Source organism: Andrographis paniculata, unplaced genomic scaffold (genome assembly GCF_009805555.1).
Source record: "Andrographis paniculata isolate CXL003 unplaced genomic scaffold, ASM980555v1 Contig32END, whole genome shotgun sequence".
Lineage (NCBI taxonomy): Eukaryota > Viridiplantae > Streptophyta > Magnoliopsida > Lamiales > Acanthaceae > Andrographis > Andrographis paniculata.
In genome coordinates this window covers 5,975,160-5,988,416 of record NW_026137565.1, presented here as the reverse complement: position 1 = coordinate 5,988,416, position 13,257 = coordinate 5,975,160, and the positions used below count along the sequence as shown (strand labels likewise).

Genomic DNA, 13,257 nt, shown 5'->3' with positions numbered 1-13,257 from the left:
TCTAAAATTAGAGTTTTATATATCTATATTAAACCCAAAATCGCCCTAACAAAAATTATTATGAGATTTTCGTTCAATACTGCGCAGTTCGGAAAAACGGCGATCCGGACCAATAAGAAATTTTCAAGAAATGTTCATAATTCGTTGCGTTTTCAAACGTTGGGATTATTGGTTGGATACATGTAGTTCGACCAGAATGACAAAAGTTTTAGGTTTGTTTTTTTTATTTTTACTTTTCTTAAATACGTTATTTTTGTTGGTTGATTTAATTGTTTACATGTATTCTTAAAAACTTTCATTATTGTGATTTGGTTTGGACAACACATCATTTTTTTTATTTTATTTTAGTTTGATTTTCACGTTTCGTATTTTCATATAATTTGTTATCGTTCAAAAGAAGTAAATAATTTTTCACATGAAAAAATATCATTATTTCTTTTATATATTATTTATGCATATAAATTTTTATCATTCCTTTTATATAGCGAAAATTTTATAATAAATTTGTTTTCTTTGACTTATAAATTTTAAATTATATGAATTTTTTTACTAATCAATTTTTTATCTATTTCTATAATGCAAAAAAAAAATGTTAAAAAAAAAGAAAGAAAAAAAGAATGTATGCATATAAATTTTTATCATTAGTGAAAATTTTATAATAAATTTATTTTCTTTTGACTTATAAATTTTAAATTATATGAAAATTTTTACTAATAATTTTTTTTATCCATTCTATAATGCAAAAAAAAAAAATCTTAAATAAAAAAAATAAAGAAAAAAAGAATGAGAAAGAAAAAAAATAGAAAAGAAAGAAGAGAATTAGAAAGAAAAAAATAAAAATTAGGTATTGTATTTTTTATCTTTTTATTTATTCATTTTATTTTATTATGTATAATAATTTTAATTTTCTACTAATAGATTCTTTTTATTGTTATTATATATTTAATTACTAATTTATTTAGTTTCGAGTATAATATTTTAATACTTTATTATTATGGTATACGTATTTTTTTAGATTATCTGTTATGTTATCTTATTTTCTACTAATATTTTTTTTTATCTCTATTATGTTTGAGTTTAAATTGTAATATATATTTATGAAATTTTGATTCGTTTATTTAATATTTTTTATTTGATTTAATAAATTAATATCATAAATTTTATAATTATCCGTGCATAACACTGATAAATGACTAGTTTTTAATATAATAAAAAAATCATAGTAAATAATCAAATTCAATTCCAACCATTTCAAGCTCTTTAAAAAAAAACACAGTCCTACAAGGGATGACCTGTTGTGTAAGGGTTGGACTTGTGACGGTGAGATCTAAAACCCCCGAAGCCTCAGGTCACCTGCCACACATGATTCGCCTAGTGTGACTTTCCGGGCCTGATTTGCAGGGTATTATAAAATAATAAATTATATTTTCTGTTAACTTCTATCCATATCAGTTAGCTCTGATTTAATCAAATCAAACTTATCAAATAACCAAACCAGCATCCTAAACCCTAACGCCGGCCACATCCATGAGATTTATTTTGATTTAATTTTCAAAATTACATTTTTATTGGTTAATTAGCACCTATAATTGTGAAAATAAACTCGATTTTCTAACCACACAACATTATCGATTTCAATTACGAAGTTTCAACAATGGCGTCAAGTTCTTCCTACCAATCCATTCTCAATGAAATTCCTGACGACATAGCCAAGATCATATTGGAGAAACTATGGACATTCGATCGAATTTTCCTAAGAACCGTCTCCAAGGCATGGAATGCTGCCCTGCGCCAATTACACGGCGCACGCCCGGCGTCGGAGCTGCCATGGAAGATCCTCTCGAAAAGCTTTGATCAAGGAATTAACCCCAAGGAAATCAAACTTTTAAGCCCAAGCAAAAAAGTATACAGTTTCAAGTATCCGAGCAACGGCCAATGCTGCTGCGGATCTTCTCAGGGTTGGCTGTTCATCGGCGGCGGCGGCGACAGTGTCGAGCAAATTGCGAACGTGCTGCTGTGGAATCCATTGTCCGGAGAAGTTAGGAATCTTCCATCTCTATCGTCACTGCAATTTTTCGCTGACTTTGTCAACAACGGATTAGGGTTTGGGCTACGTTTCTTATCTTCATTCGTTACGAGAGTTCATGTCTTCTCCACCACTTCCGGCGAGCTCGCGGCGGCGATGATTGTCGGTTGTCTCGTCCTACCTAGCTACTGGCGGGTGATCATCTGCACGCCGGACGATCCGCAGTGGACGGTCGTGGATTTGGAAGTCAGCGATGGGAACCCGATGGACGTCCTCTTTCATAGAGGGAAGCTGATTGTCTACTGTACTAAGTGGACTTTATCCGATTCCGACGAAGTTATCGGACATGGCTGCCGCACTGTCAATCTAATAAACGGCGGCGAGGTGGAGGTGGAGGTTGTAACTATGGTGTACGGAAGATCACGTTCATACTCTCCGAACAGAGAAGTTTCTAGAGACGATTGTTTGGTAGCGGCGACGGCAGCATCCGGCGAGATTTCCGGCGAAATTCTGGTGGTGAGCGTTACGATGGATTGGCACGCAAGTAGAAACGAGCGATTTCCGTCCTCCACGTGGTTACAAATCGGAGGTTTTGAGGTGCAACGGATTGATATTGGCGGCGGCTCGCCGGAGAAGCTTAGGAGCATCGGGCGGCAGGCTTTATTCGTTGGTGGAGGTTGCGATGCGGTGTCGACAGCGGTGGATGATATCGACGGCGGTGATTTTTCGAATGATTCCGTATATTTTGAGGTGAATGGTTTTTGGAAGATTTGGTACGGTGAGAATCACATCCTCGAGGAAAACTATAGAGTTCACCAAAGAGTAAGATTCAACTTACGAAACAACGTTGTTTCAGTAGATGCCATATCGTATGATCGGACTAACTCCAAACTTGTTGGATGGTTTATGCCGAAAATATAGAAAATAGTACAGGACAAACATCTGTGATTTATTATTACTATACATATTTTTGCTGATATGTTGAAAATTCCTCTTGTAAGTTTTGATTTAAAATTGAGGTTTTGAGTGGAGTTTTGATTTAAATAATATTTTAACGTGATATTTTTATTTTTATTTTTTTAAAATAATATATTTATTGAAAGTTCTACATATTTGATAGTGATGATTTTAATTTGAAATACAAACGGTACCAATACCAACACATGGATGTTGATTGTAAGGACAGGGATCGCCTAGTGACGTGCGAAGTGAATTTGTAATCGTGAGGTCAAAAATAAAATATTGTACTACTTTTGTACCATATAAGAAGCTTTTATATCTAGAAATTTTTATACAATGGAGTTCGAATTCTTGTAGCTGCCAATTTATGCATGCTTATATTATTGGTTGGTGGTAAAATATTTGAATAACATATATTGGATCTATGTTTATCGGTCACGATGATCTTAGACTTGATATTAATTGAATTTGTTCATTCAGTCCCAACTCCCAAACTAATACTACAATACATCATTTTGTAGTAATTCCAGCCAATTTTTACATTATAATCATACTAAGTTTAGAGACCCTAGAATTAATTAATTAATTTATCAATGGATTAATTCCCTAATGGAGTATCATTTTATATATATTTGGCCGCCAAATAATATTGTATTCTTATTTGGCCGATGGAGGCCCGCACGGAGGCTTTGGAGATGGAGGCGTCGGGCAGGGAGACGGAGGTTTAGGGCAGGGCGGCTTCGGAGATGGAGGCGTTGGGCATGGAGGTTTCGGGCAGGGGCCGCCACCACTTCCGCCACCGCCACCGCCGCGGCCGCCGCCGCCACAGTCTTTGTAGCAGATGCATTTCGTCCAATCGCACTTGCCGGAAAGAAAGCCTTCGGACTCGCAAATCTGTCCACAGTTTTTGTCGTTGAAGCACGGCCCATGAAACTTCTTGCTCTCCGATTTGCAAAGTGCTGCTTCAGCCTGCCATAAAACCATATCCTCTGCACACACCAAAATCCAAATTATAATATATTATCTACTTAATTAATTTATGAATTAATTAACAGATGGAGGAACTGGATCGAAGCTTACGAGAGATTAGAAGATGCAGCAGAAGAAGCACCACTCCCACCATCATTTTCCCCATCTCAACAAATTAATTAATCAGATCTCTCTCTCTCTCTCTCTCTATGTGATCTTTTGTAATTGCATATATATATATATATATATATATATCCTACAATGTCTGTTTTGATCCCTTATATAGAACCCCCTAATGACTGTGGGGATAAAAAAGCAAATCTGCAATTTGGGTTGGGGATGAGTTTTGGTGAATTAATTAATTAATAAAAGTAGACATTGTCTTAGCAGCAGCAGCTTGTGGATAATCAAATCTGACCAACCTTAGCCATTGATGGTTTTGGAGAAGACTGGATGAGAACTCCAACCACTGAAAACAGTATTCACTTGTTTCTTCAACTAATAATCTGTTGATAATATTATGGTTTGGAGATGAAACAACCCATGTACTTATCTTCAACAGTTTTTGAGCAGTTGCAATGCAGTCATATCATATATGAAGAACCCTCGATCTCCTATATTATATTAATTTAACTCTAATATTTTTCTTCTATGGGTCTGATTGTGTTTTTAAAATAATAGAAGATGGAGGGTAATAAGTATGTTAAATAAATTTAATAATTATAAAAAATTAAATGAAGAAAATCATATTTAAAGATAACATTTTTTGCTAAAAAATTCATGAGCAATACATATAAAATAAACACTCATATATTATTAATTAATAATATACAATGGATATATTCATGGCTAATAATATTTATATGATTAAAATATAAAAATAAATACTTTAAAAGGAAATGACTAACTTGATGGATTACTAATAACTACAAGGTTTGTATGGATGGCCTATTGTCACTATTTATATTTTTTTTTGACTTTTGAGTCATGAAATTTTGAGTTTTTTTTTCTCAATAATTTGTCCTAACATTTTTTTGTTAGAACGATTCTTTATGAATATTATTTTTAAAAAATATATAATTTATATATATATTAACATAATATATATTATAGTATATTTTATTCATTCATACAAAATTAATAATTTAATATAAAATATTATTTTTTATATTAATTATATAATTTCACATATTCAATGTAAAAAATACACCCTCTGAAAAACACAAAGTGAACAAGTTCATTAATTCTTTTAGTCTAATAATTTTTTTTTATCTAGTTACAAGTCTTCAATTTTTTTTTTTTTTTTTTCTAATTATCTAAAAAATACATATGTAAGTATGAGTAAAAACCAATTATACATCTCAATAATTTTTAATATTCAAAATGTATGAGTAAAAACCAAATGATTATTATTTGTTAAAAATATTTATAGATTTTGATAAGTAAATTATAGGCATACATGCCAAAATTTTCACATAATATTGTTGTATTGTGTTTTATTTTTTTAATCAATAAAGAGAAATCCTCAAAATTTGTAATGTGTGTAGAGGGTATTTATATATATATATATATATATATGCAATAAACAAAAAACACATATTCAATGCATTGAATGCATGTGTTTAGATGAAATACATTTTCTTCAATATTTTGCATATTTTTACATTAAAATTTCAATTATAATTTTTATGGTTTGATTACAAGTATTCAGTATATATTAATTTAAATTTTGAATCACTTATATAAGTTAAGTGAGATTAATTTAATACTAATAAAGATTAAAGAAAAGGGATAAAAGATGATTTATAATATACTTTCACTTAATGGAATATCATTTCAATGACTGAGCTGACGAATATAAGACAAGAATTAGTCACGATTAAAGAATTTAATAACAATATAAATATGTACTAAAATTGACTATAACAAAAAGCTCAACAGGCACTACCAAAAAAACTGTTTTCTATTACGGCCGGAAAATCGTAACAAAAAGCCACATTTCGTGCAATTTGCGTATTTGCTACGCCTTTGTTACGACTTTTTTCCGTAATGTGTACTCGCGTAACGAATGTTTTTTGCCACGCCACTTTTCGTAACTATTACGATCGGTCAACGCTCCCTGAAGTATGGTATTTGTTACGATGTTTGTTACGAATTTTCTCTCGTAACGAAAGGTAGATCCTTCCGCGCGTGTGGCAGGACTTTTAGTTACGGTATTTGTTACGGAAGTTCCTCGCGTTACAAGTGTTTTCCATTGACCGGTTGTCAGAACTTGGTTTTTGTTACGACTATTTGTAACGGCATTGAACCCCGTAAAAAAAATATTACCTACTTATAGTCACGAAACCGTCTGTAACAACAAATATCCAAAGACCACTTTTTGTAACGATTTTCTGGCCTTTTGTTACGGAAAAATAGCGTATTGTGAAAAACAGGGGGTACGCTGCAATTGAAATTGTTCGTAACAAATGGACCTGCTGTGATGCGTATGATACGAAAATAAATTACGAATACAAAGATTGCTATAAACATCATCATCATTACGCCCCGCGCAAACATTAATTCATATTAAAATCTGAATTCCATACCTACCAACAAAGTAAAGCAACCCATAGAACAAGCCTACTAGTATCTACACATCAACAACCTGTTCCGCAAAACGTGCTTAACAGTTCAAACAGAAGTAAACAACGCAATAAGAAAATACGGTTATCCATCAATCCCATTAGGCACATTTTTCACCAAACGAATTCAAACCACAAAGGTCTACGCATCAATTCCAGACATAGTTCAACAAAAACTCAACACAATCCATCCAAAGACAGGTTCGACATTCAATCCATATGACAAACGGGGCAATTAACATGGGTGTATCGGTACCAACATTTCAAGCCCGGCGCATGAGCTGCAATTGCCAACACAGAGATTACTTTAAGTCATACTTCTTATAAATTTCGGAAGGCAATACAAGAAAGGTATTAAAGTAGATCCTTACGTCGTTGTAGCTCCACTCAATAGGATCTTCGCCGACGACATCGCGAAGGGTAGTCGCCCCAGAAATGGTCGGCAAAATAAGGGGTGTGTCCGGGACTGACGCGGATGTCACGAAGACCTTGACCAAGGAAAGTGTGTCACCTACAGCATTCACAAGAGCAATTTTTGATTACATTCAAGCATATATATCAACAGACGTTCGAACTGTATATATAACATGTCATAACACAGACATTATAAGTGTAATACTTTGGAACTAGAACAAGAGGAGTACGTACATTCAGACATGTCGTACAGTACATGGTATTACATTCATGAGTTAGGTAGCGAAGCACATTATACCCTAATTTCCTATGTAATTGCAGCTTGATCTTTAAACCAAACATCCTTCAATAAACATGGGTCGTCATAATAGCAGTTATTTTACCACCCCTCTGCAACAACTTTTTTCTCACCGGTGCGGGATAATAGAAGCACATGTGTGCCGACCTACAACAGACAGGGCATATGAGTTGGATAAGGTAGTACGCAGTCAAGAGTAGCCTAAATTAGACACTGCACTGATTTCTAAGAAACTCCAGGGCGTCACGGAATCATACCGTCATGCTTGGCTCGGACACAGGCCTGGGAATCTCAGGGACTGAATCAATACGAGATGTGCCCTATCATATAACATGCCGAGGATGGTAAATTCCTTCGCCATCCAAATCTCATGGGATACTCATACCAAACAGGTCAGGGATTATGAATACTTACTGCCTGGCCAGTAACCGCTCCGGAGTTTCTGTGCATGAATGCATACACATCAGCCTTGATGGTTTTGAACTCATCCATCATTGCCTTCAGCTCCTCTATTCCATTCTGTAGTTGTTCCCACCCATGCTGGAATGCTACACTGTCTGTTAAACCAGATGACTCGCTGCGGGGATGAGCTGAAGTTGCCGCACTGTCGACCTTTGACCGCTTCTTAATCTTTCCCCCAAGGGCCCGTCGGTACAGAGTCTCCCGAACAGAGGGAGTCCGCCCTTCAGGGGGAACCTTGTTTAGCTCATTCTGTAAATAAGTCTACAGGAAAGATTTAAGTGAGGCCGAACTTGCTCTTGTTGTTAGAGATGTAAATACTGACTGAAATGTAACTAAGTTGGGAACGAATTTATTCTACCAATATCTCCTCGGTTTCTTGGTCATCCTTTCCCTTGCGTTGTGTGCGACTGGAAATCCAAATCTCCAGATTGTCGGGGTCCTTCCCCTTTGCCTTGATCTGCAGCAATACAAGGCCTTCTGTCATCGAAAACATAATGAAATACAGGAGAGGAAAATAGGGGGATGGAGCATGACATGAGTAATTACTTAATTGTAATAAAAGGTACCTCCTCTGCCAGAGTCGTGAATGACTTCCGCCCAGTACGATGTGGAAAGCTTCTTTTCGCTACGTTCGACGCATTTTTCTTGGATTGAAGCTACGTCAATCAAAGTTATTTAGTTCTCAGTCCATGCCCGTGCAGATTTAACGTATATTAATTTGGCATGTCCCTATGCGTACCTTCACCTTCTCGTCGCGCCAATACTCAACCAACTTCGGCCACTGATCGGGCACAATCCTGCTTGAGGGAACCTTCTTCAGTGCTTCTTCATCGTCCTCGATCGGATTGAAGTAAGTTGATTTGATGTTGTATTTCCAGTGCCTCCAAACTTCCCTTAGGTCAGCCAAGACCACTTTCTCCGCTGAGTCTGGTAATCCGCTGTTACTCTGGAATGCCGTTTCACACGGTTTCCACCAGGTCCGGAGAAGATGGTAGGGCCATATATAAGAATCTATATGAAATAAAAGAACTTTCAATTTAATGAAGTTTGCATCACCTGAACCTCCATCCATGCACCCTGTCTCTTCGTCTCCGGTATCTCAGCGAACGTGGGGTAATGTAGAGGAAGTCGAGCTCCGTTGCGTGCAATGACCCCAATGGCTGTCTTGTACTCGTTTACGTCGGGTCCGACGATGCTTTTACCTTCCGGCGATGTGAATACAAGCATCCTGTGATCTTTTCCCCATCCACGCGGCATTCGTGCCGCCCCTCTCCCCTGCTTTTTCTTTGACGAACCAGCTGACACAAACAGGAGATTACATGTTCTAATAAGGATATTACATGCAAAATATGAAGTCACTAAATGTAATCGGTAATCTTTGAAGGCTAATTTCCAAACCGTCGTGCGATGTCATCTCGTCCAATGGTGCCATATTGCCCGCCTCTGTTCCTGTCATCAGAGTGGGGTCGGAGCCTGGCCCTTCATCCAAGAGTGGCATATCACTCTCTGCAGTCTCGCTGGAGCAGTGGCGAGACCCGAGATCCCTTCCGTTTTGTCACTTTCTTTGTGGGATTGCGGATGGGCGATGGATTCCTGCTTGCGGGATGAGTTGCCTCTAGGGGGCTGTTACGTGCGGATGCCCGGGTAAAACGTCTTGCGGGAGAGACTGCCGGATCCTGTGACCCTCCAACGGCAGCACGTTGAGATTTGCCCATAACCTGCAAGACACCAGTGTTAGAACCTTTTAAAATCACAACATTAAGGCCCATGGTTTAAAATCAGCCATTATCTCCACTTTAGAACCTTTTATGGATGCCATTTAATGAGAATTAAATGATGTCTACGCTCCGCCAAAAATTCTGAGCGTCATCTCTAGATACTAGAGCAGCAAGAATTATCCATACCCTACTTGGGTCAAGAAAAATTTCCTACTATTCTAAATTTTTCCTTGCCCTTTTGTACGAATATGAAAAAAATGCTCAAATCTGATGTCTAAAGAGTAAAGCAGGTTTGTGGGAATGCACATAACACTTAACTACACCACCACTCGAGAAAACATAGAACACTTAGAAGCTTTGCACTGTGGAAATGCATTAAAAAGAAATCCGACCTTCCGTTAAACTCAATGTTGCTTATCCTGAATTCACACTGCACACTTTTGTCTCCACAATTTAGTATCCTGTAAAAAAACACAAGTTAAATATGCACTCATTTTCAGTTAAAATAGCCCAAATGGTGTTGCTTCCGACAAATCGACGCATACAACCAAGTTACAAAAAAAATGGTATTGGTTCCGACAAAGGAAATTCATTAAGCATGCACTTTGAGTTAATTGTCAATGCACAAATGTGTTTTGAAATAATGAAATTGAATATGTTATTCAGTTGGTGCAGATCGATGAAGAGAGTTTCCCGTGCTGTAGGATAGAATTCATAGTGATGATGTTTTTCAATCATGCCGACAAGGAACCTGGGTCCTCTATATGTTGATTACACCTCTAGTAGAAACCCTTTAAAACAAATATGAAATAATTCTGAAATCTGATGGGAAAAAAATATTTTAGATTCGTAGGAATGCACTTAACACTTCATTGCACCACCCACCCAATAAACATACATCACAGAAAAGTTGCTACACAGTGGCATAGCATAAAAAATAAAGCAGACCTTTTGTTAAACTCAAAGCTAGGTATCCTGAATGAGCACAGCACGCCTGCGTTGACATACGTTCACTTCCTATAAAAAAACATAAGTTAAACATGCACTAATTTTCAATGAAAAATGCGCAAAGTACTACATTAATTAAACATGCACTAATTCACAATATGCATTCCCTCTTTTAGGATTGAATTAGAACCATATATACCACTTTTAGTATTATGTGATGATGGAGGGGCTGAAACTGTATAACACCCTAAGGAAAACCTACAGCAGATCAGACCCCCTCCCCTGCTTTCTTCTTTATTTTCAAAATGGGCTTTCAATTCTCTACTCAATTATACAACCTAAAAGAGTGAGTTAATCAATCAATCAATCAATCGTTGCAACCAAGCAAGCACAGGTGGAGATTATATGCCGCCGAGGAGTGTGCAAAGCATCTATCTTTTCATCTTTAGTCCTAATCGAACAAATCTATTTAAGGAGAGCAGAGCAGAGCACGCAACAAACATGGAATCTAGCAGTGTAGCCAGCTGAGATCCACAATCTTCCGAATTGAAGATCCCACGCACAAGTGCATACAGATGCCGAAAACCAATGAAGCAGTGCCGTGCAGAGACCTCCACAGAAAATCGAAATCAGTGAGGTTTAGAAGAAAATGAAGAAGGCAAGAAGCAATCTATTAAGATCCATATCATATGCAGCACGACTGTACAGTTCAATGCATCTCTTTTCTATGAACCAAAAAAAGAAAAACAAGCACAGACAGATAAGGTAAGGATAGAGTGTCACAACCTCAGTAGAGGAAAGACAAGCAAATCCCGAGTTGAAGCAGAGGGCGTGGCCTTGCGTACATAGCAGCGCTAGTTAAGTCCATGCACAGTAAACACATAATCCAAAGGAACTTTTGTATAGATTTGAAAATACTAATAAATTCTCAAAGTTCAGCTTCTGCTCTGGCTCATGGTTCTGCGCCTTTCCCTAATGTCATCGCTGCATAGTAGAAACAAATGCAAAAATAAGTGGAATGCTAGTAACATAATCATGGATGCATCAAACATGATGGCAGTTTAGCAATCGATCATTGGGTACATAGAAGATTTCATGGAACCAGTAACTAGCAGTAATGTAAGATATGACAATTTAACATATCAAATCGGTGCTATCGAAATTTCTTATAAGTCAATCGTTCACATAGTAAGCAAAGATAGCAAATAGCACCTACTTATGACTATTCTACAGGTTTCGACACAACCCTACTGTTGTTTATGCAACTCCAGATTGAAGTCCATTACACCACCACCCGAGAAAACATAGAAAAATTAGAAGCTTTGCACAGTGGAAATGCATTAAAAAGAAATCAGACCTTTCATTAAACTCAAGTATGCTTATCCTGAATTCACACTGCACGCCTTTGTCTCCACAATTTAGTATCCTGTAAAAAAAAAATACAAGTTAAATATGCACTCATTTTCAGTAAAAATAGCACAAACTACTACAAAAGTTAAACATGCACTACGTTACAATATCCATTACTTATTGTAGGATTGAATTGGTACATATATATATCACTTTTAGTATTATATGATGGCAGGATTAACATTTGAAGTACATAAAACTAAAAGAAAGGATTACAAGTGTGAAATGCTATTATTCTGATGGGAATGAAGCTGACGAATTGACGACTAACCAAGCAAGGAACAACATAATTAAACTAGCCTAAGTATCATGACAACAGTAGATTATATTAACTATCTAATGTACCACAGACATAGTAAGAAATTAAATTTAACCTAAACAATCTGAACTGACTGAGCCTATTACAATTACAACGAGATTGATTAACACGATAGGCTAGAACTACTTAAATTTGCAGCAACAACTAAGATATACACATTACAAACACTGTTGGCTCACTAAATTAATCTAGCACACATCAAACTAAATTAGTTTACAGCAGTTAAGCAAATTATCCAATGAACAGCTCGCCTAATTTAACTTAAGCCCACAACATTAGCAATATCTGGAAGCAACTTAATATTAATGAATGCAACAACAATAAATACAAAGCTTTTTCAAAGACGGACAAACAAACAATGAGAAGAAGATGATAATGCATGTCATGTGCATGTGTATGCATATATTCATGGAATGAATTAGATAGAGTTAGTTACGAAACCCATTTGTTTGTTTTCCTTCTCCATTCCACACATACATCATCTTTATCATACTATTCAGCAACTGATTCACTGCTTCAAAAATGATTTTGTTTCCAAAACACTTATTGAATGGTAGAATTTTACTAAAGAAACTTGGGTAGTATGAATAGCACCATTTACAGTTTCACCCTTTTCGAATATGATGCTTAATCAATTCAACAATTTCTGGTCTTCGCACTATTAATCCTTAATTCACAAGCCGGTGGCTTTTTAAGTTCATTTTGTGCAGTTGTCAATATTTTATTTTTTTGATTTCATACATATACATTTATTTATTTATTTTATTTCAAAATCATATTTGAAAATGTGGTGATAAAAGATATTAAATTATCTTCGTTATGAGGCTGAGTTATTAATGAAGACACACATTAAGAATCACTTTGATAACAGTCTTATCTTAAATCTAGAATAAAAAAAAGTAAATTGCACAAGGGGCAGGGCAGCCCGGCACTGCAAGCTCAAATATGAAAAATAAAACAAAATATAGTTGAAAATCCACCCCCACACCTTTGTGAAATGTGAGAGTTAGCGCAAGATATCATGAAAGAACAATATATACCCAGAAAGAAAAATCAAAATTGGGCTCAATACCTATGTTCACACACAAATTGTAACGATGAGGAAGAAA

At 35.9% G+C, this 13,257-nt stretch overlaps 3 protein-coding genes and 1 long non-coding RNA gene across 4 annotated transcripts; 1 reads left to right on the top strand and 3 right to left on the bottom strand.

The window, feature by feature from the left end:
• The first annotated feature begins 1,654 nt into the window (after positions 1 to 1,654).
• Positions 1,655 to 2,947, top strand: LOC127247401 (uncharacterized). The gene has a single exon (XM_051269228.1). It carries the CDS (start codon positions 1,655 to 1,657, stop codon positions 2,945 to 2,947), a length of 1,293 nt encoding a protein of 430 aa, XP_051125185.1.
• A 696-nt stretch (positions 2,948 to 3,643) lies between these two features.
• On the bottom strand, positions 3,644 to 4,121 carry LOC127247400 (defensin-like protein 10). Its single transcript, XM_051269227.1, has 2 exons — positions 4,067 to 4,121; positions 3,644 to 3,975 (listed from the first exon to the last, which is right to left on the bottom strand). Exons 1-2 carry the CDS (start codon positions 4,119 to 4,121, stop codon positions 3,644 to 3,646), a joined length of 387 nt encoding a protein of 128 aa, XP_051125184.1.
• A 2,574-nt stretch (positions 4,122 to 6,695) lies between these two features.
• Positions 6,696 to 7,376, bottom strand: LOC127247876 (uncharacterized). Its single transcript, XR_007837939.1, has 3 exons — positions 7,228 to 7,376; positions 6,951 to 7,090; positions 6,696 to 6,860 (listed from the first exon to the last, which is right to left on the bottom strand). It is a non-coding gene; the product is annotated as an uncharacterized LOC127247876 (long non-coding RNA).
• Positions 7,377 to 7,542: 166 nt separating this feature from the next.
• Positions 7,543 to 9,251, bottom strand: LOC127247399 (uncharacterized). Its single transcript, XM_051269226.1, has 7 exons — positions 9,152 to 9,251; positions 8,810 to 9,051; positions 8,493 to 8,699; positions 8,320 to 8,409; positions 8,112 to 8,210; positions 7,706 to 8,002; positions 7,543 to 7,611 (listed from the first exon to the last, which is right to left on the bottom strand). The coding sequence occupies exons 1-7, from the start codon at positions 9,249 to 9,251 to the stop codon at positions 7,543 to 7,545; spliced, it is 1,104 nt and encodes a 367-aa protein (XP_051125183.1).
• Positions 9,252 to 13,257: the final 4,006 nt, after the last annotated feature.